The 24219-nt window shown below is 40.7% G+C and overlaps 1 protein-coding gene across 2 annotated transcripts in view; it reads right to left on the bottom strand.

Annotated features, from left to right (window-relative positions):
- Positions 1–24219, bottom strand: part of PCSK5 (proprotein convertase subtilisin/kexin type 5) — a 413695-nt gene that overhangs the window by 140970 nt on the left and 248506 nt on the right. For both annotated transcript variants that reach the window (XM_031449902.2, XM_010978064.3), the window contains exons 13-16: positions 15500–15636; positions 5845–5988; positions 1797–1899; positions 246–439 (exon numbers count right to left, since the gene is read on the bottom strand). In XM_031449902.2, the coding sequence (XP_031305762.1) occupies positions 246–439; positions 1797–1899; positions 5845–5988; positions 15500–15636 (578 nt within the window). The remainder of the gene's footprint in view (positions 1–245; positions 440–1796; positions 1900–5844; positions 5989–15499; positions 15637–24219) is intronic.

Raw genomic sequence — 24219 nt, 5'->3', positions numbered from 1 at the left:
ACTATACACTGTCTTGTGGATCCTCCTAGCAAATCACTGAATCTGGGGATGCGCCTGAGGATGCCCCAAAGCAGTTACAGGCATTTTTACAAAACCGTTCTAAAGTGGTCTCTTAACAGTTGGCTCGATCCCGTTTGATATTAAGCACGGCCTAGATTTCATGGTGGAGGCCTACCCCTCCTAAGGTCACTCAAGTGAAAACCTTACATTTCCTCTCTCAAAACTAGATTTTGGAATCAACTCACTGGTGTCTTGATAGGATCCATCAGGGCAGTGAGTGGTGCAGCTGTTAGTTTCTCCATTCAGGAAGTATCCATATTTACAGGACAGGCACTGGTCCCCATGGCTCCCAAAGCAGGACTCACAGTTGGGGGCACACTTTCGGCATCGCTTCTTGTCGGCGTGGTAGTGGCCAGGGGGGCAGCTGGAGACACAGATCCTGTGTTGTGGAATGATAAGAAAGGAAGGCAGCGTCAGAGACTCGGTCCTGAGCCAACAGCTGTCCTCACTCTCAAAATCCTTTTTAGACTGTGATGGTAACACCACATCCAAAGGGCCAAATCCTGTGGGTTAAAGCCTTCTCCTCTGTAGGTGCTGCCACAGCACTGCAGCACATACTACCAAGGCCACCCAGTCAGGCAGGTCTTGGTCCAAACCATCCTCCAGTTGCTTTTTAAAGGGGATGGTGGTTAGAGACTAACACAACATTGTAAACCGACTACACTTCAATTTAAAAAAATTGTAGGGGGAAGAATGATGGTTAGAAACTAAGTCTCAAGAAGACGACTGTGCTATTGGGTTGAAGGGAAAACATATAGGAGCCAGGATTTTGTGTGAAAAATCACCAATAAGGGGTTACTTCTATTTTTGTGTGTTGTTTGTCATGGACCAGTTTGTATAAGGGTGGTGGTGGTGATTGTCTAAATTAATATAACTCTTAAATTTATGTTGTTTATGGTCAACTAAAAAAATAACTTCCTTGTTGGCTCATAATTGAATGGCCAGGCTTTATTTATTCATCCAAGTATTTACTGAGTACCAATTAAACGTCAGACATTTGCTGGGAGTCTGGGAGATCATGAGAGGTGCTCAGGTAGCCAAGGGCCTTTCCCTTTAAGGAATTTAAATTCCGGCATGGACGTCCCTGTGCCTGTGCCTGGGTGTGGATGTACTGCAAGTTACTGCCCCACAGTGAGTTTCTTTCTGGGAGAGGTGGTAGGGCTGAGAGAGACATGCCCAGAAGAGCATCATCTTTGATGGGCAGTCACTGGTCCACGGCCCTCCCTGTGGATACTGACACTTGAGGCCGAAGCCAGGGGCTCAGAGGCACAGGGTCCGAGCCTCAGTGCCCACAGCTGAGTAGTGAGAGTGAGCAGGGACCAGCAGGTTTGCCACCTTGAGGGCTTGCACGTCGGGGAACTCGGAAAAGCGTCCATTTGGCTTGTGTACTGGCAGTTTCGTGAAGGGCAGATGCGGCTGCGGCATCAAACGCCCACGGGACAGCCAGGTCTAGAGGGGAAGACCAGGCACGGGCACTGCTGGGCCCTCGCCCTCATCCTCTGAAATGTGAGGAAAGCTGTTTGCAGTTTCCTAGCACACAAGTCCATTTCGTGTTTTGTAATTCAGTTTCACCGTTCCGGCTGACACAGTGAGGCGGGGGGCCTGCGCGGCAGCATCCTTTCTGTGCTTTGGTGCTGGTGGGAGAACACGGGAGACACAGTGTGCCCCGTGGTGACCCTGTGGGAACTTCTGGGGTGGGGAGGGTGCGCTGCGGGGGCTCACGTGGCTTCTCTTACCTGGTGTTGTTTTTCAGCTTGTAGTAGTAGTGCAAACAGTCATTGCAGTGGTCCGGTCCCGGCCCATCACAGCCCACCTCACTGCACTCAGGGTCACAGGGACCTTCCAAAAGTAATTAGAACAACACTTGGAAAAAATGATTTTAAAACAGAGCAGCTTTACCTTGAATTTAGTATAAAATAGGCTTTTCCCCCATTTTATGCAGTGAGAGTTTTCTTCAAGGGTTTCAAATGCAGTGTGGTAGAATGTTCAATGTGGCTGTGAGCCACAGAGATGAAATCTTGACTTTTGGGGGCAAAAGCCTCATTTACCTAAGTAAAAAGAATGAAGACCAGGCCCTGACTAGGATTTTACAAAGTACCTATGACCGCCTTGGACTAATCTTCTTGAGGGAGATGACAAATATTTTAGAATTCAGATGAACAATGCCACTGCAGCAAGTGGGAAAAAAACTTGACTGCAATTAAATATGCATAATGATAAAATGGCGGATTTATAGAAAAATGAGAAGTTACACTGTTGACAGGAAAGCATAAAGGGTTATTATTCAGTGCCCGGACCAGATTGCCTGTCTCATCCAAGGTCATTAAAGCCACTGACTACCTCTGAGATACTGTAGCCAGCAAGAAACAGCATTATGGCACCTGGCACAACTTTATCAGCATCTAGTCTTAGATTACAATGCAGGTACTTCAGGCACAGATGATGGATTTAAAATTTCATGCTATCCGTACGCCAGTGGGCAACTAAACAAAAGAAAACCACACATAAATTTCAAAGATGCAAGCAAGCTTAAAGAATTCCAGACCTGCGATGAAGGTTCCTAATCGCCCCTGCTGTGTATTCTTTTGTAAAGGGCTAGAGAGAATGCAGAGGCAGGCGGGGGAAAGCCAGAAAGATGGAGCTATTTTGTGACTGATGACAAGTTGTCTAATGACATGGGCTAGTTCTCCCTTTTTCCCTTGGGTTCCGTATTTTGAGCCACTTGGTCTCCTAACCTTCAAGCTCTTTCTCATTGAAAATTGGTATGATTTTAACTAGCAATAAACAGTGCAAGAGCTGTACAAAAAGTTAAGTCAAGGGTGCCAGAAATGTCTTGACCCATACTTATTTTAGTCAAAAGGACTTGCTTTTGAAACTCAGTCTCCTTCAGTCATTGTAGGACTATGTTCTGCAGTTACTAAATTGAAACATAAAATGGTAGAAGTGGGGGAGAATGACTTACTGAAAAATCTCGTAGTCAAACATCCTCCTATTACAGACAAGAACAAATTTCCAAGAGTTAGAGTGGCTTGCCCAGTATCATACGGCTGGGGGAGCAGCTAGGGGAGCTGGGGTCAACAGAGGTCCTGCTCCTTAGTCCAGGTCTCCTACTTAGGGGTGGTAAATCATGACCTTTTGATCTGAACGGAAAAGAGTCATTTCAAAATGCTGCAGACTTGAAATATATTTCTGATTAATTGCAAGTCATTTAACAACACTATTTATCTCTATTTTCTCAAAAGCCTTAAAATTGATCTCTAAATTAAATTCCACAGCTAGTATAACTTGCTGTCTATTGTGGTACACAAGGAGAGTGTGTCTGCTCTGTAAGGGTTGAAGTTTAGCCAGCTGTGGGTCTCACAGTCCCTGGAATTCAACGAAATAGTACAGGGATCTGGTTATGATAATGCCATCTGTGCCTCTAGACAGGCTGACTTCTTAATGAAGGTGAAAAATCACAGTTCCAGAGAAGAGGAATCATGGGTGGCCCTAAATTTTCACCAGATGATTCCTATAATTAAAAAAAAACCCAAACCATTTATTTTTCATATGTGCCAAAAGGCTCTGTATGGCAAGTTCACTGTGTTGTGCTGTTTCTTTCATAATCTTAAACTGTCCCAGATGCAGTTTAGCATTTTGGGTTGCTGGGTAATAATGAAATAATTGTCTTTGTTCTCTCACAAGTGCCAATGTGAACATTTTGGAGATGTAGTGAGAAAAACCACAAAGAGGTATAACTAACTGTTCAGAATTTTAACATTATCAAAATTTGAATTGGAAACATACCATAAGTCACATAGCAGTAGGTTACTATTATACTCCACTTATGTTTTGGGGTATACTTTGTCCTATCGGATAAGACAAATTAGTTTGCTAGTTATAATATGAATAGTAATGTTATAAGACAAAAAAAATCAAACAAAATTTAGCTTTTGTTAGCTCAATTGGTCTGAGTTATCTAAGCTTATTATTGATAATGGGAGACTACCTGTTTAGAGTAAAAGGAACCACATGCATTTTCAAAATATTCTGTTAAAAAAAGAATCAGAGCTGCAGGAAAAGGATAGTTCTCGTCTAAAGGTACATTCAGCTGCTATTTACAAATAGTTCTCTAGTAGGAGCAGCTTTGTTCAATGTTATATATCATTTCCCAGAAAGAGTGAATGCTTCTGGAGATGGTAGCCAATGCAACAAGACAAGAATCAAAAATACATTGGGAAAAGAGAAAAAATAATTTGCAGAGCATATGTCTAGAAGACCTGAACTGCCTCAGAAAATCAACACTAAAATACATAAATTAATATAGTTAAGCAGAATGGCTAGAGGTGAGAGAAACATGCAACAGCCAATAGATACCCTAGATACCAACAGATACCCTAGATAACAGCATATGGTAGTTAGACAATATGGACTGTTTTCCACTACAGGAGCGACAGGACCCAAAATATATAAAAATAACACTAACAAACAAAAATAACTACATAAAATTAAAAGATTTCAGTAAAATGGGACATGGTCTATGTTTTAGACGGAAAGATTGTATTTGTAAAAACAATTCTTCCAACGAGGTTGCATCTTAATCCAAACTAAGTTCCAATGATACTTTTAAAGAGGAAACTTAAGAATTGCTATGAGAACAAGAAGCCAATGTTCAACAGATGTTAAGATATAGTATGGCTACTACTGGATTAAGAATTAGTAGATTGATAAATCAGAAAAGGTGGTACCAGAAGACACCCTGGTATAAGAACTTACTATAATGTTATAAAGGAAACATCATAAAGTAATAAAAGAAGGGATAGCAACTCAGTCATTGTTAGTCTACTTGTAAAATACAAGAAAGAACTTCACTTCCCCACTACATAGTACAAACCAAAATAAGTTCTAGATGAATTAATGGCCAAATGTAAAAATCAGATTTCAAAAACATATGCATGTGAATATTTATAGCTGATTTTAAAGAATAAACATTCTTTAAAAAATTACAAATGTTATCTGAAGCTATAGACCCTATGCTCCAATTTTGTTTTTCTGGCAAAACAATACAAAACAAAAACTATTTTGGAAGCAAGTGATGACAACACTTTCAGCAAATATGAGACAACGTGAGAGTCAAAGTACAAAGAGTTCTCATAAATAAGAAAATTGCTGGCACTCTGGATAGAAAAGTAGGTAAAAGACAGTCATACTTAATTCAGAGAACTACAAAGGAAAAAAAATGTTTACTAGCAATCTAAACATTTTTGTGTTTTAAACTTCTTTGCTTTCCACTAGATGCTGGCAGGAATGAGTACATCTTGTAGTCTGGTACATCCTGTCTGGAAAGCAACATAACAAACATACACAAGCCCTAAAACTGATTATTCCCTTTGATGCAATAATTCTTAGAACAGAACCCTATTCTAAAGAAATAGATATAGTCAGACAGACAATGATATTCATTGAAATCTTTTCAAAAAAATAGTATAAAACTCTTAAGCAAGCTACACATCCCAGATTATGGATTAACTATATTATAATACAATCATGGGATGGAATATTATGCCGTCTTTTAAATACGTGTTCTAAGGATATTTGACAACAGGGAAATATGCTCTTAATACCTCTAATGGGAAAAAAAAGGATGTGAATATAGATAGTGTGATTTTAGCTTTGAAGAAAAAGGATAGAAAGGAAGATGGAATAAAATACACCAGAACATGTGTAGAAGTTTATGTCTGCATAGTGGTATGCTGCATGAGCTTTTTTTCCCTTAGCCTGCCTCCTCATAGGAAGCCAGCTCACCTGCATAATCCTCTGTCCCGTAGTCATCAGTGGGGTCTTCGACTCGGCTATAGCGGACACGTTCCACTTTAGGAAACTCATTGGTAGGTGAGTATGGCTGCACGGAGGTGCCATAGAGGACCAAAGACCATTCTTTCAATTTACCTTGGGAAAGAATAATGAAAGCATATCACTATCAGACATTCCCATTTGAGCTTTATAACGTCTTTAATTCCTTCTCACTGCAGAAAAAGCAAGAGGAGAATTGTGGGCAACAGATTCATATGAATTATTGCATCAGATACAGGACTAGAAACGCATTTTCCACCAGTTGCAGAATTAACTATTTAGTAACTCATATACCATGTATTTATTGAGCACAACCATAAGATAAGCCTTAATCTACTCAGCAATTATCTCAGATTGCTGGATTAAGAGCTGAATTTCTAAACCTAAGACAAGACACAATAAATCTAGAAGAAAACATAGGCTAAACATTAATCTGACATACATCTCAGCAGTGTTCTCCTAGGGCAGTCTACCCAAGCAATAGAAATAAAAGCAAAAATAAACAAATAGGACCTAATTAAACTTACAAGCTTTTGCACAGCAAAGGAAACCATAAGCAAAACAAAACAACCATCTACGGAATGGGAGAAAGTAATTGCTAAAGATGAGACAGACAAGGGCTTAATTTCCAAAATATATTAACAGCTCATACAACTAAATAAGAAAAAAAACCCCAATCCAAAAATGGGCAGAGGAGCTATACAAGCAATTCTCCAATGAACACATACAAATGGCCAACAGGCACATGAAAAATTGCTCAATATTGCTAACTATCAGAGAAATGCAAATCAAAACTACAATGAAGTTATCACCCCACACCAGTTAGAATGGCCATCATTCAAAAGTCCAGAAACAATAAATACTGGAGAGGCTGTGGAGAAAAGGGAACTCTCCCACGGTGTTGGTGGGAACGTAGTTTGGTGCAGCCACTGTGGAAAACAGTATGGAGATTCCTCAAAAGACTAAAAATAGACTTACCATGTGATCCCACTTCTGGGCATATCTCCAGAGGAAACCTTAATTCAAAGATACCTGCACCCCAGTGTTCACAGCAGCACTATTTACAATAGCCAAGACATGGAAACAACCTAAATGTCCATCGACAGATGGCTGGATAAAGAAGGTTGTGGTATATTTATATAATGGAATACTACTCAGCCATAAAAAATGATAAAATAATGCCATTTGCAGCAACATGGATGACCCTGGAGAATGTCATTCTAAGTGAAGTAAGCCAGAAAGAGAAAAATACCATATGATATCACTCTTATGTGGAATCTTAACCAAAAAAAGGACAAACTTATTTACAAAACAGAAACAAACTCACAGACATAGAAGACAAAACTTACGGTTACCAGGGCAGAAGTGGATGGGAAGGGATAAATTGGGAGTTTGAGATTTGCAGATACTGACTGATATATATAAAACAGATAAACAGGTTTATACTGTATAGCACAGGGAACTATATTCGATATCTTGTAGTAGCTTATGGTGAAAAAGTATGAAAACGAATATATATGTATGTTCATGTGTGACTGAAGCACTGTGCTGTACACCTGAAATTGACACAACATTGTAAACTGACTATACTTCAATAAAAAAAGATGAAAAAGAAGAGCTGAATTTCAAATTAGGGGATATTTAAGAGAATCCTAGAATTGTACCGAGGGCTTTGTTTTTCTAGCTATAAAGGTCTTATTAAGAAAAGTTTTTGGTATTATCTTACTTGTTTATCACTTAAAAGATTAAAACAACTACTTTGTTCCACCTGATTCCTGAATCAGTCATTCAGTCTTAGAATGATGTATTCTTATTATCCCACAGACCTGTGCTATCCAGTGTTAGCCACTAGATTGCATTTGTCTATTTACTTTTAAATTAATGAAAATTTAAAAATTCAGCTCCTCAGTCACACTAACCACATTTCAGGGGCTCAGTAACCGTAAGTAGCTAGTGGCCACTACAGTGGACAGCACAGATATAGGAACCCTTCTACCACCAGCAGAATGTTCTACTAGACAGTGTTGTATTAGAGCATTTTTCTGGTCAAGGGAGCCTGGAGACATGAGGGAAGTGTTTTACCTCCTTTGGATAGCAGGCTCTCAAGGAACATTTTGCTTTTGTCCTCATTTATTCATTTATTTCCTAGCTTTATAAAACTAAAGTCTTTAATGCAAAAAGTAAATGAACAAACAAAAAACAACTGTCTCCTGATCATTAAGCGTAATGAGATTCATATAAAAGAGTCAACTGTAAGTAAAAATGATCAAGACAAAACCATTAAAAAATGCTGGCAGGAAGACAGGACAGGACACCCTTTTCCCCACCTTAGAACCCCTCCCCAGAATGATCTAATACAGAGAATCCAGGCAAGGTTGAGGTTGGGCTCTGTCAGCCCACAGAGTGGCGAACTTCAGGTGTCAGCTAATTGATCTATTAGCATCTATAATCACCATCAAGCTGATGCTTCTTTTTAATAAGTGCTTACTATATGCTGAGTCAGTTTTATTCCATTCAGTGTTCACAACAACTGGGAAATAGGTACTTGTATTCCCAATATAAAGATGAGGAAAGGGAAGCACAGAGGTTGATAACTTTCCCAAGGGCAGTAAGATGACAGATTGATATTAAAACTCATTTGGGGGTTCTGATATAAATGATCATATAGGAAGATCCTGCACTCACGTCTCCCCATAAACTTGCTGAATCTACAGCCACATGTGTAACAATCCCCCCTCCCCCAATCTAGCTGAGTGGCTCCTACACATCAGGCAAGTGAGAAAACCCCAAATTAAAATGGGTAGGAGAAGCTTAGATACATCTTGCCATAAACCCCCTCCCCCAGTGCTTTGACTCACAATCGGGAGGGGACTCAAAACACCCAGCTTCTTCCCGTGGAGCAAAAGGTTTGAACCCCACAGCAGGTACCACAACGTTTAAGACCTGCACCTGAAAGATGAGTCCCCAAAACATGTAACTTTGAAAGCCAACGAGGCTTGTGTCCACGAGCCCCACAAGGCTATAGTGAACTGAGCAGTTCTTCAAGGGCTCACCTGCGTGGACTCTCGCCCCTGGGTGCTGTGCAGAGGCAGTCGACTGAAAAGCACCAGACTTTCTGTGAAACAGGCTTATTTGTTTATCCTAACACACTGGCCCAAGGGGCAGGCATCTAATTTAACATGTAGCTAAGGGCCTATTGAATACTCTTCAAAGATGGAGGCTTGTGGAGCCATCTGGGTGTCCTCCTTTGGCCTGCTCCAGCTTGTGGCTACCAACAAGAAAGGAGCTTGTACCCTCAGATGGCACCCAGGGGACACCTCTAGGTTGCTGGCTCCAGTGGCTAGTGGGTCTTATGTTTACCAGTTCTATAGGGCTGTAAACAAAATTGAAAAATCTTTGGGAGACTCAAAATCAGAAATGAAAGAGATGACATTATAACTGATACTGTAGAATTATAAAGGATCATAAAAGACTACTATCAGTAATTATACACCAACAAATTGGAGGATCTACAAGAAATGGGTACATTCCTAGAAACATACAACCTACCAAGACTGAATCCTGAAGAAATTGAAAATCTGAACAGACCAGTTGCTATAAAAAGATTGAATCAGTATTCAAAAACCTCCCAACAAAGAAATGTCCAGGATCAGACACCTACACTAGTGAATTCTACCCAACATTTAAAGAAGAATTAACACCAATCCTCCTCAAACTCTTCCAAAAAAAAGAAAGAGGAAGGAGTACTTCCAACCTCATTTTATGAGGTAGGCCATTACCCTGAAAGGAAAAGCAGACAAGGATACCACAAGAAAAGAAAACCCCTGATAGATGCAAAAATCCTCAATAAAATATTAGCAAACTGACTCTAACAGTGCATTAAAAGGATCACGCGTCATGATCAAATGGGATTTATTCCAGGGATGAAAGGATGGTTCAACATCTGCAAATCAATCAACGTAATTTGCCACAGTAACAAAATGAAGGCTAAAACTCATACAAATAAGTCAACGGATGCAAAAAAGCACTGACAAAATTCAACATCCATTTAAGATACTCTAAACAAAGTGGGTATAGAGGGAAAATACATTAACATAATAAAGATCAGGAATAAGGATATAGGTGAGAAAAAAATAAAAGGCATCCAAATTGGGAAGAAAGAAGTGAAACTGTTGATATTTGCAGATGACATAATACTATATATAGAAAGCCCTAAAGACTCCACAAAAAATGTAGAACTAAGCAACAAACTCAGTAAAGTTTCAGGATACAAAGTCAACATACAAAAATCTGTTGCATTCCTTTATACTAATAATGACTTATAAGAGAAATTAAGAAAGTAATCCTACTTACAATTGCATCCAAAGAATAAAATATCTAGGAATAAATCTAGCCAAAAAAGTGACAGACCTGTACATTAAAAACTATAAGAAATTGATAAATTGAAGACACAAGTAAATGGAAAGATATTCCATGCTTATGGGTTAGAATCAATATTGTAAAATTGTCCATACTACCCAAAGCAAGCTGTGAATTCATTGCAATCCCTAGGAAAATTTCAAAGGCATTTTAGATAGAAATAAAACAGACAATCCTAAAATTTGTATGGAATCACAAAAGGCCCCAACTAGCAAAAGCAGTCTTGAGAAAGAACAAAGCTGGAGGTATCATGTGCCCTGATTTCAAACTATACTACAAAGCTATAATAATCAAAACAGTATGGTATTCACATAAAAACAGACACATAAATGGACAGAACAGAAAGCCCAGAAATAAACCCACACATATATGGTCAACTAATTTATGGCAAAGGAGCCAAGAATATACAATGGGGGAAAGGCAGTTTTCAATGAATGGTGTTAGAAAACTGGACAACCACATGCTTTTAAAAGAATAAAACTGGACCACCATCTAACACCATCCACAAAAAATTAACTCTTAATGGCTTAAAGATTTAAATGTAAGACCTGAAACCATAAAAGTTATAGAAGAAAACATAAGTGGTAAACTTTTTGACATTTATCTTGGTCATTTGTTTTTTTCAGATTTGACAACAAAAGCAAAGGCAACAAATGCAAAAATAAACAAGTGGGACTACATCAAACTATAGAGCTTCTGAACAGCAAATGAAACTGTCAACTAAATGAAAAGGTAACTTACGGAAAATATTTGCAAATCATTTATCTGATGAGGGGTAATATCCAAAATACATATACAATCTCATACCACTCAATAGCAGTAGAAGCAGTCTGATTAAACAGAGGCAGAGGATCTAAATAAACTGTTCTAAAGAATACAGATGGCCAACCAGGTACATGAAAAGGTACTCAATATCACTATCATCAGGGAAATGCAAATCAAAACCACAATGATATCACTTCACACTTGTTAGAATGGCTATTATCAAAAAGATAAGTAAAAAATGGTAAGGATGTGGAGAAAATGGAACCCTTGTACACTGTTGGTGGAAATGTAAGTTAGTACAGCTACTATGGAAAACAGTATGGAAGTTCCTCAAAAAATTAAAGAAAACTACTATATAATCTAGAAATTCCACTTATGGTTATTAATCTGAAAAAAAATGAAAAAACTCTTAAGTTACATGCACCCACATGTTCACTGCAGAATTATTTACAATTGCCAAAACAAAGGAGCAACCCAAATGTTCATTGATGGATGAATGGATAAAGGAAATGTATGTATATATATGTATACATTCGTGTGTGTGTGTGTGTGTGTGTATATATATGTTTTATATGTTTATATGTATATAAATATTAATTGGCCAGGGGAATCTTGCCATTTGTGAAAACACAGCACTCTGCTAAGTGAAGTCAGACAGAGAAAGGCAAAAACTGGCATGATCTCACTTATATGTGAACTCTTAAAAAATTTTTTTAAAAACTGAGCTCATAGAGATACAGAACAGAATGGTGGTTGCCAGAGACAGGGAGTGGGTGAGGGTGGGTGAAATAGGTAGAAGGGATCAAAAGATACAAACTTCCAATTAAAAAGTATTTAAGTCCTGGGATGTAAGGTATACCATGGTGATTATAGTTAATAATGGTGTATTGTATATTTAAAGGTTGCTAAAAGAGTAGATCTTAAAAGTTCTCATCACAAGAAAAAAAATTTATAACTATGTTAAGTGATAGATGTTAACTAGACTTACTGTGGTGACCATTTCCTAATATATACAAATATCAAATCATTAGGTTGTACACCTGAAACTAGTATGTCAGTTATCTCTCAATTAAAAAAAAATTCTGTATCCAAATCTCGCATTCTTAGACTATTATATAATTTTGCCTTCCTGTTCATTTCTAGGAGTTTAGGAACATGAGGTTTAAAAATGAACATGTTCTGGGCCACATTCATTGTTTTCTGACATTTGTATTGGGCCAGCACACACTGGTTTATATTTGGTTTGTCCTCTGCCAGCTTTTCTTTGGACTCACTTGTTAATGACTAAGCTATTCACAATTAGAGTCCTGTTCAGTCTCAGGATTTCAAAGGGTAGATATTAAGTAGTGTCAAGAAATGAATGACTACTTGAAATTAATGACCTATTGCATTGCCTTTAAGCAGCAATGCAGAGAGAACCTGTTTTTCTTGTGGCATCTCTCAAGTGTACAAATGGGGCATATAACACAAGGACACTATGGGAAATTCAATCCATCAGTCACTCTAAAACCTGGTTCATTTAACTTAAGATTATTTTGGATCTAAAAATTTACCCTTGTAAGTGCTTTAAAGAGTGCTGACTCATAACTGATTATCTCCTGTTGTGCCATTTCTAAAGTACATCATAAGCCCACTGGCAATATCCTTGCCAGGCAATTTATCTCTTTATTTTTCACTTATTTTGTAATTTTAATTCTGTAGAATATCCACCACAGTCCACACCACGTGCTGCCATATTTGGGCCACCAATTTTTTCCTCCCATATCACTTTTTCCATTTGCTAAATTCTGTAGGAGATTTTGCAGTTGATACCGCAACATCTTGGTAAGAAATAGCAGTGGAAATGCAGAATGAGGAAAATCCATTCTGCCTGCTGACACTTAAATGCAATCTGCCCAAGATAGGAAATCTAAGATAGATTAAATATGCAACGAAACAAAAACAATAGCAAAAACACCCTCCAAAAATCCTTAGTATGTATTTTAATAATAAACTACTGGGAAGACATAATAAATAAATATAGACTCAGTTTGGAGCCAGGAACCTCCATACTTGGGAATGATTCTACCACTTAATTGGGCCAGAAGATTTTACATCTCCAACTGAATTCCAAGTAGCTTACTGAAGAAATCCTTCATTAATCAGAGGCCTGTACACCATAGGAACAATGATAGAAACACACAAACACACAGAGAAAAGTTGTGTCTAATCCTGAACTAGAAGGTTGGTTGAAGAAAAGATATCCAAAGACCATGAGTTTCTACTAAAGCCTCCTGACCCCAGGTTGTATAGCATTAGGGTACCTCTCTTCTGGCACAAAAGGACATCTCTAAGATGGAAGGTGACTGGAGTTAAATGCAAACATTTAAATAGTATAAGGAGAGGCCGGTGGTGTGAGATAGACAACTCTAGGTGATCTGGAGAACTGCAGAAAGCTTTTAACACAGATAATCACAGTAACTTCTGGATAGACTCTGAACTCCTTGAGGGCAGAGAGGTTTATTTCATAGCCTCTCACCATTGAGCACGCAAACCCCAGGTCCACCATTCGTATGCCCCAAGGCAGGCAGTCTGTTCTTGTGGGGAGGAGCATTTTATCACTGACATTCTTTACAATGGTTGTATATTCTCAACAGATAATGCACTCTTTATGTCTGTACCGTAGGCTGCACCCCCGCTGATACACAGCTGCCACATTTGGACAGTTTATTTCTCTGGGATCTTTTGAGACAGAAGAGCCCTATACTGACACCTCCTGATGGATCAACAGGGGGTTGCCCTTTGGTCAGGGCAGCCCCACCCAGTCACCATGCCTGCCCTTGCCCGAGGGCCAGGGCAGAGGGCATCTCCACAGCATGAGCAAGAAGGATGTCCTGAAAAGAAGAGGGAAGGAGAGAGGAAGGTCCCGGGAACTAAGCTGATCACGAACAAGTGAAAATTGTCTACAAACCAGGGTCTAGTTTATTTGAATGTTTTCTATCAACTCTGCCTTGACAAACATCTGATTTCTGAATAAAAACTTGGCAACCATTCTATCCACAGTGCATGCTGGTGGTGAGCTGGACTTATACTCTTCCACAAAACTCTCATCCTGATTCCTTGTGACCCTGCCACCCTGCTGGGTTTGATTTCCCTGCATATGGGACCACTGTGGCAACACAGATGAACTACGTCACGGAATAAGGGAGAAGAGAAGGCTAAAATGTGGTCCAAAATGGATCTCCCAGAATGAGTAACTTTTCCTGACTGGTGGGCAAAAGTTTGGCAAATGTCACTTCACCTCATCATTCTGCTGTTTGCTTCTTTGGCCTGATGCAACCCACAGTATTTGAATGATACATACCCTTATGATTAACTACAGAATGCTTGGGTTAATTTAGTCTATGATCAGGAAAGGACTAGAATTGGACATCAGTCCCAAAACCTCCCTTCAGCCTGGTTCCTCTGCAGATGGACTGGACAGAGCATTGAGAAGCTTGAACTTAAGAGATGATTGAAAGATGTGTCATGGCTGGGCGGGGAAGCTGGGGCAGTTATCAAACAGGTCACTGGCTCCTGAGCCAAGTACTACTTAGGACTCCATCAAAGGCAACACAGGCTGCTGCAGAAATGATTCAGTCTCTCCCCCAGTGCTGCGTCTGTACTTTTCCTCATCTTATGTTACAAACAAGCCCCATACCTTAGAAAGAAGAAGGAAATAGGCCATAGTGGCAGCAGAGTCTGAGACCACCTGAAAAGAAGTCTGTGAACATCATTAATTTCCACGGTTCACATATCGGGAAAGTTTTCTCTCTGCTTAGTTCTTGGTCTCACGCAAGGCAGAATCCTATCATTCATTCTCTTTAGTGGTAACCAGTAGGCCACGCTCAAAGTCTTGCCTACGCTGAAACTTAAATTCAGAAAAAAGATAACCAAGGAAATCTGTCTCCTCTTATAACCATGAAACTTAATCCATTGCAGGTAGACAAGGCTGGCTTGATTACTGACAAAGAAAGTAAAGGAAGCTGGTTAGAGATGTGGATCATATATTCTGAAACATCAAACAACAGCTGTCATGTTTTACCTTATATACCTAAGTATTTATTCTTTAGTTCTTGTCCTTAATTGTTACTTTTCTAATGGTAATCTCAAAAACTGGAGTACACGCAGACAAATCAATGCACAGGAGCACATGAAAAAGGAAAAAGTTGATATATGAATATCTTGTAATAACCAAAAAGAATAAGAAAAAAAATGTACATATATACGTATGACTGAATCACTGTGCTGTACACCAGAAACTAACAGCGTTGTAGATGAAGTACACTTCGATTAAAAAAAAAAAGTTAAAGGTTGATACACGAATGTGAAACACATCCTCAGCCAGAATATACTCCATCATTTTTCTTTACAGTAAATCAGATTAGAGAAAGCAAGTTCTCACCTGGAGTCTTGAAGTTCCTCAGCTGAGAGGGAGTATCGTAAACTTCCAGGATCCAGTCACCGGCAGCTCGTTCACCCCAGCAGTGAATGGTCATGAACTCCCAATTTTTAAATCCTTCCATGGAGTGATCAAAAAGCCTGAGCGAGAACCATAAAACATTGTGTTTGTGTGTTATTTAGAAACCCAGTGCCAGTCAAGACCAGGATCAGTGATCTCTCCGCAGCCATCATCATGTTCAGCTCAACACTGGAGGCTGTCTTCGTCCTAGACTTCACCAGTTAGTAGATCCAAACATGTATGTCATTGTTCTACCACAGGGAGACAGGCATGGGGCTGGCTGTGCAGTAGCAAGTCTGGAAGGGATCATGCTGTGGGATCAGGAAGCCTAGGCTAAGACTCTACCCAGGAGGCTGACGGCGCCAAGTACTGAAGATGTGGAACAAGCAGAGCTCTCTTACACTGCCGATGGGAACGCAAGATGGTACAGCTGCTCTGAAAAAGTTCTGACAGTTCTTACCATACGACCGAACAGCCCCCTCCTAGATATTCACCCGAGAGAAGTGAAGACATATGACCAAAGAACTCCACATGAATCTTCACAGCAGCCTTATTCATAATCACCAAAAACTGTTAGCAATTCAGATGTCCATCAACTAGTGAACGGGTAAACACATGGTATATTCATACAATGAAATACTACCTAGTAATAAAAACTATTGAACTACTACTAATGGCCACAACAGGAATGAATCTCAAAGGCATTAAGCTAAGTCAGACACAAAAGATTGATTCGATTTATACGACATTCTAGAAAACACAAACAGAAACATCAGTGGTTACAAGGGGCTAGGAGGGACGAGGCAGGGGCATGGTAGAAATTCTGCGAGTGAAGGAACTGTTTTATTGAAAAGAGTGTATGGTTATGTAACTGTATATATATTTGTGAAAACTTATTATTCACATTAAAAAGTGAATTGCATGTAAAATTAAGCCTCAGTAAAAAGACATTAATCTTATCTAGTTCAGGGAGGCATGTGTGGAACTGCAGCCTAGATTCTGTGTTCAGCTCTTCCAATAACTTAAAAAAATTTTTTTTTTGTTTTGGGGAGAGGTGATTAAGTCTATTTATTTATTAGCTTTGTTTTTTAAATGGAGGTACTAAGAATTGAACCCATGACCTTGTGCATGCTAATAAGTGCACACTCTACCACTGAGCTATCCCTCCCCACCAGTGACTTTTTAAATTCCTGTTTCCCTATGTGAAACCTTTCTGCTTGAAATAGCTAGAATGACTTCTGTTTTCTGTGAAATAAATCCTGAGGGATACAAAATTTAAAGGAAAATAAAATAAAGAAACAGAATCCTCATCAAGAAGACAGAGATGTCAATAACTAATGTATAAAACTAGTACATGAAGAAACTGATTATACAGACATTTGATGTAGATTTGCCTACCTCAAGAAATACCCAAAATACATTCACAGAGGTGGAACCTAGAAGGTAGAAAATGAAAGAAGGGGCAAGAGAAAAAAAAATTAAAGTATTTAAGAAGAGTACGTGCGTCTGTTATCTTTGTTTAGGCAAATCTCCGGCATTGTCTCAGGAGCAGCCGTGTCCAGTTTCTGGGATGTACCTGTCCTTTAGTGCAGACATGTACAAAGGTTTTGGCAACTGGATGTTGACAGCTGTTCAGGACATGCAATCAACTTTTGCTTTAATTTTATATTCGCCAAGGAAACTGGTGGTTATAATTTGACCTTTTTTGTGGATCTTCCCATTGGGAGAAAATGCGCCCTTCTTAAAACAAAAATAACTGGGTTAATCTCCTGATAAATTAATACATTACAATTCTGATTTTTTAAAAAATGTTCTATCGATGCATTTGAGGCTCCCTCTAAAATGCCAGCTGGATTCTAAAGCTGAAGGGTTGGGTGGCATAACCATGGACTGTGTTATTTAGGTAAATGGCTGATACTTAGCAGTTCCCCCTAAAGAAAAGCAATAAACAGGAAAATCACCTGCTATATTTTTGCGAGCCCTTGAAAGATGAAACGTAGAAAGTATTTAGCTGCATTCTCAAAGTGTCCCATGGTCAGAAAACTGGGGGAAAGGCTGAGTTAAAAGTTGAACAGATCTCTTTACAGGAGAACAGCTCCGATCTTTGGAAAATTTGAATATGTTTTGTTAATCTCCATAATGGAGAGGCAGTGATTTTCAAATTTTATATGGACAGGAAGGCCTTTTCTGTTTTTTAGAATATCTGTATACTGTCTGTAAGGGTTACCTCTGAACAGAAGGGTGTGGTATTTCAGTAAGGACTTTGCTGGATCTGGTGGCTCTCCCTAGGGATAACAGGGATGGAGACAGTGGCTCCTTACATCATCACTGTAAATCATCTTCAGTAGATTACGGATGATACCTTTTATGGAGAGCCTATAATAGGCACTACCACCACAGGGCTTGCTTCATAGGTTTATGGCTTGAAACTGGACTTGGACAGGAAGAAATTGCTGGGTCATGAAACAACAGACTTACTGAATCCTTCACATAAAACCCCAAAAGTGTGCATGTTGGGTTTAAAGAAGACACAGAGGTGGGCAAGAAGGAACCTTTCAGATAGCTCTTCCTGCCACAGAGGTGTTACTAAAGAGAATACATTGATACAGCATTGGATGGGGAGAGAAAACCAGTCTAGAACCACTTCTGAGCCCACGGTTCTAATTTAGGTTCTGATTTGTTGGGGCTCTTGTGCCATTTGAGGGCACTGAAACAACTTGTCACTTAATACCTTTCCAAGAGGGCCGAACTTAAAAGCAATTCCCAAACAGTTTAGACAGAACATTTGGCTCATTGCCTCATGTCCAAAAACTACAAAGGAGACTGGAGGCTGCCATCACATGAGGGGCAGTCTTGTTTCCACAACCTCAGCCAACTTATAATTACTCATGGGTCAGTTATTTGACTGCTGGATTAGCAGACCCTCTGTTTCTTCCCTTACACCCTTTCCTGTCCACCTTTGAAAACCCATTGCATTGCCACCAATCATTTTTAAATCACATTTGGAATGAACATTAAATATAAACTGGGTGCCCAAAAGAAATACCCATAAGCAAATAAGGGTTCCAATTCAAATAAGGGTTCCAAAGCCTGAATATAAATGAGCTTTGTCTATCTGGCTAAGTGGTTCCCACCCCCATCTCTTCACTTTTATGCAGAGCTGGAATGTTCATTAATTTCATGTGGACATAAAAGTTGAGAGGAATTAAAATGCAGCCAAACACGATCACTGCATTTTTGCTAAAAGAGTTGATGGGGAAAGAAATAGACTCTGATTATTGCTGTTGTTTCAACTAGCTAGGCGCTGACTTACCCTTTTATTTTAATTCTGATTCAGTACTGAAAACTATTCCCCATTCTTAGCACTGGACTATTTTAAGACCCTGTACCGCCTGCATGTAACACAAGGTAATGTAGGTAGCAGATTGGTGTTCCAAAGAACATACTTACTCAAGACAATCAAGTGTCAGACCACTGGACACCACTGAAGAGATTCTAACTGTGTGGTCTTCGCTTATCAACTAAAAAGTCCAGTGCCCAGCCTGAACGTCTGTGCTGTGCCAACAGTGAAGAAAACAGACACATGCCAACATGATTGGTGCGGCTCAGATGTCAAGAAAGCAGGGCTGGGATGCTGAAAGCTGGAGGAAATTAACTCCCTGCCCATATTCACATCTTCTATTGCAGTGAAGCCCTGTTCTGTCAAGCTGACTTCATAATCATGTGCTCGGTGAAATGATACATGCACGCAGTGGCACAAATTATGCATCCAGTTATTAAAATGGTGCCCCACAGCCCTATCCCTGTGAGAGGTTTTCAAATAAATTACTTTGGATGAAGCCTGGTAGAAATGACTGCCATTAAATGTAGTACATCCTTTTGAGGAATTAACTCAGGAAATAACTCATATAATTACTGTAAGCTTTCCCCCTTCCTTTGACTTAAAGAGTCTAGCCAATGTGTCAAGGCCACAACATTCTTCTATGATGTTACGGCAACTAAATAACAAGACATTTTATAAGCACTGACAGCTATGTGTTATAATTATTTCTAAAATTGTAAATGGATCTTAATTTCAGAATCATCCACTACCACCTAAATAGCATTTATGTTCACTATAGAATTAGACACTAAACCGGTATTTTGGGAAGTTTTCTTTTTTCTTTTGTTTCACTTTTTTGAATTTTAATTTTTCTAGTGCTTCATCACAATTCAACAGAAAGCTCACAGGATGCTTGAAGCACTCATCTGGCTCAGTGGTAACTGAGTTTTTGATTTTCTTTAGCTGTTTGGCTTTATAAAGTTTTAAATAATTTGCTTCTGAAATAGACTATTTCAAACACACTAATAAGTTTTTCACCTTCTCCTCATCTAAACTGCTTCTTTAAGAAAGGTTGCGAGAAAAGTCCTGGTTCTAGAGGTTTGGAATACCTGAAAAGATGGTTTTAAAAAAAAAAAAGTTCAATATGCACACCCACCAACCTCAAAATGTGCTCTCCCTTGTAGGTGTATGATGTAAGCGCTTAATCATCTGGAAGCTTTAGTCTTTAATAGTAGGTGGCTTTTATCTGAATTACCTGTTTTACATTAGAAACTCCTTTGTAAACGACTTGCCCCAGCATCCAGCAGCCTGTTGCTCACAAGTCTTTCAATGACATGAAAATAAAAAGATTATGTTTGAAAAAGCTGGGTGATCTTTTAAATCAGTGCAATGTAAAAGTGTGGTCTGTGGACAGGCAGCTGCAGCACCACCTTGGAGGTTATCAGAAATGCAGATTAATGGACCTCACCCAGACGTATGGAACAGTCTCTCGGGGAGAGGGGCCCAGCCATCTGTGTGTGATAGAGTCGTTCACCAGGTGCCTTGAAAAGCACCGTGTAAACCAGGGTCGGTGCTGGTAAGCGCTTCCTGTGCGGGGGGCCGGGCTCAGGGCTTGCTGTATGGGACCTTATTTACTGCTGTAACAACTCTGTGAGGCGGATACTATTACGTCTGTTTTCTAGATGAATCACTTTTCCAAAGTCAAACGTAAAAATGGGTGAAATCAAGACATTTCCAACTCTGTTCAACTCCAGAGTCTATACCTTCTTTTGAATAAAGGAAGAACGTTCTTATGGTGAGGCCTTGCTAGAGTGTCAAGCTTCAACTGCAAAAGTATAATTTTTACTGCAAGCCACAAATGCATTTATATAGCGTGACACTTTACAAATGTCAATAGTGTGTCACTGAACATTTGGGCAGTGACAGAAATAGTCAAATATAAACAGCACATTTGAACACAGTTAATTATAGAACCCTATAGATTTTGCAGACTAGAACGTGTACCTTCTTTCTACTTAAGACCATAATTAGAAGCAGAGATGCTCACCCGTAATTAAATTGAGAAACAGAAGCAAAGTTTCACCTTTCAGTTAGAGGCCAAAATTTGGAACAGAGAGTCAATGCAGCTAAACCCAAATCTAAGACTCAATGGGCTGGGGGAAGGGGAGGTTTAGGGGAAGGAAAAAAAAAAAGCCAAACACAGTTGACAGAAGAATCTGATGGAAAGAGCTTTTGCTGGAAAATCTGTACCAGGCAGAATTCGAACATGTGGTCGTATAAAGGCTTATAGCTAAAGTTGCTCTTGGATGTATTCTATTTTTTTTTTCTTTTTCTAATGGAGGTACTGGGGATCGAATCCAGGACTTCCTGCCTGCTAAGCACACACTTACCACTGAGCTATACCCTCCCCACTTCTTTCATGTATTTTAAAGGGACCCAAGACCACCTAGATCCCCTCACCCATCCCAGATCCCCATAGTCTCCCCAGAAGTAAACCATCTGTGTCACTTACTCAGTTTGGGCTTTTCTTAGGCAGGGTGGACGGGCAGGGGAGAACAAAGGGAAGAGAAGGAACTGTGTGTCCGTTCCAGGACGGCTCTGTTTCCTCGGGGCTCCCACCCACTAAATTATCAACCTGCCCTGCCAGGAGGGCTTGCCTGCCGGGCTAATGGGGCAGGAAGCTCAAGCTGGACTAGTTTTGACTGCCGCTGAGTGCCTTCCAGGGCTCTGCACCTGCAGATGCTCGGGTAAACCGTCCTTCCTCCAACAGCTGTTCTCCACAGGAGCTCCAGCAAGTGCCTGTCGGCCAGGACAGGGAGGCCCTGAGGGGCTCCAGACGGCCCACGCAGGCAAAGTGTTCAGCGACTTGGGGGCACATCAGTTCCCTAGGAATTGCTGTGGTGAGAGGGTAAGCAACACGGAAGACATTCCTTACCAAAGTGGCCAGGGAAATAAGGATTTCTGGAAGCTTCTGGAAGCTGACCATGACCCCTTTATTTCCTTAGGGACTTGACTCTGATGGATAGCATTTTCCAGTCCCAAGACTAGGACACCAGTTTTGTCAGTACTGAAATGGGGGTAATAAGTTGGGGGGGGGGGCGGCTGCTGTCCTCTCAGCTTTCTCTCCCGGTTTATCCTGTGTGTCGAGTTTCTGCAGCGTAAACGGGGGGTGACATTGAGTGAGCCTCAGGTTCTGAGTCTGAGCTGGACCCCAGCATCCTTCCTCCTCACAGCGGCCAATACACATTCCGCTGTGAAGACTTGCAGCTCCTGGAGGAACAGGAGAGGACAGGTGGGGACCACGCTGTGCACCAGAGTTCTACCTCTTTACCTGAAATGAACCTCGCCGTCCCCCGGCCCTGCTAGGAAAACTTTGTTTTTAGCTTTTCAGAATTCCTGTCTTTTAACTGCACAGTCCTCTTTGCTTCACGTGATCCTCAGAAATCTGGACTTCTTTGAAAGATAAGTGTCCAACAGGGGGATGATTTACTGCCCTCATTAATAATGCCTGACATGCCAGTTCCTTCTAAACCCTGCCCTATTCACCTCTTCCTTGAGGGAAGGTACTGCTGCCGCACAGGCCAACGTGAAGGCCACCAGGAGCACAGCAGGCCTGCCCTCCGCCCCCTGCCCGCCTTGTCGTGCTTCTTGCCCTCAGCTCCCCATCCTGGGAATGTGCTTTGAAACAGGGCCAAAGTGAGAGGACACCAGGGTTCCTTGCCACGAGGTCAGAGACTGGGAGGTTTTGAGTAGAGATTTCCTCTCATAAAATTAAAGCTTTGGAATATGCCAGAAGGAAAAACTGCCAAAAGAAACCACCTCTTCTTAGCTGCCTCGGGAGGAGGGACGCTACTAGCGTCAAGCACAAGGACACGGGAGCCAGGCCCTGGGGGGAGGCCAGGTGTGGTTTTGGGACCAGGCACAGCTGTTCTACATTTAAAGGGTTAGATGCTCAGAGCAGTGTTTTAGGCGAGCTGTGGATGTGTGGACACCTCTCAGTGCCACCAGTCCCCTCCCTCCACTCCAGTCTGTCTACCTGCTTTGGGTGTGGCTACTTATTTTCAGCAACAAGATGGAAGACAGATAAATGAGCAGCATTTTAAGAAACTCTCCAGACCAAGAAAATGCACTCTAGGTAAAAACCTTACTCTCAAGGGGTCACGATGGGGAAGACTGAAGAAAACCTCATGACTGGTCGCCGAGCATCTGAAATGCCTGTTTCTTTCTGCTGACACAAGTCATGTAGCACTTCTGGCTTCAGCACCTTGCAAAGAGCAGAGTGGAGTCTGCTGTCGAAGAATGCACATGAGACTGAAGCCAGTGACGCTGCAATCCACCAAATGCGTGTGATGGAAGCCACAGCTCCTCTGCTTGCAAGTTTCCTCACTGAAGTCATTTCGGGGGAAGCCAACAAGAAATACTGAAATATGCAGGAAGAGCCCAGACACGCTGAAGGGCCTGAGTTTTCCAAGCCAACAGCAACTGTGGAGGGACTGTTTTTCTACAATGGCAGGGGTTCCGGAGAGAAGAGCTGCACACGTGTGAAGCCAGCCTTTGTACTTCACAGTGTGCCACCTGAATATTCCAAGCTCAACGCAAATGAACAGTGGTAAAGAAAAGAAAAAAAGAAAAAAGCAAGAAAAAGGTCTTCCCTGGCTTCGGTAACAACAGCTAGTGTGACTTCCATTAATCATGCAATTGCACATCTGAACGCCTTGCTTGCTGGAGAGAAGCATCGGGCAGGTAACGGTGGCAGCTGAGACCCCTTCCGCGGAGGGAGGAGAGCATGCCTGGTGACCCGATGCCAAAGCATCCTTCCGTTCCTTGCACCTGCATACACAGCTATCGCAGTAAAGCTGCGCTTCATAAAGAATGAAGCCCTGGCTTTCCTCTGCCCTAATGGAAGACGTCAGGTTTTAAACAAGAATACAAGAAGTCTTCCAAGCCCAGAAATAAAAGGCAACGAAAGATTTTGGAATCTGTACTCCCAGTCACTATCGCCTAGAAATACTATTTGCTCTTTTTCTCATTCTTCTACAGCAGATGAATCTGGGGATTTTGAAAAGCAACTGGCAACGGCTCAGTCTCACCTTTGATTCTGCAGGTTGGCACTGGCCTTGGCTTCTCAACTCGTCTGCTTTGTTGTTAGTGTCCTAACAGACATCACCACTGCCATGGTCACCTGGCATGTAGACAGGTGGCTATGTTGACATAAAAGGCTGGCTTTCATTTGGACTCTACATGCCATTGACAATCAGGTTTTTGCTCCCATTAAACGTTCCTCTTGGAGAAAAACATCAAATTAAGAAAACTTTTAGGCATCTGGCCGTGGCTTGTATTT

This window comes from Camelus dromedarius, chromosome 10 (genome assembly GCF_036321535.1).
Source record: "Camelus dromedarius isolate mCamDro1 chromosome 10, mCamDro1.pat, whole genome shotgun sequence".
NCBI lineage: Eukaryota > Metazoa > Chordata > Mammalia > Artiodactyla > Camelidae > Camelus > Camelus dromedarius.
This window is presented reverse-complemented; position numbering and strand designations above follow the sequence as displayed.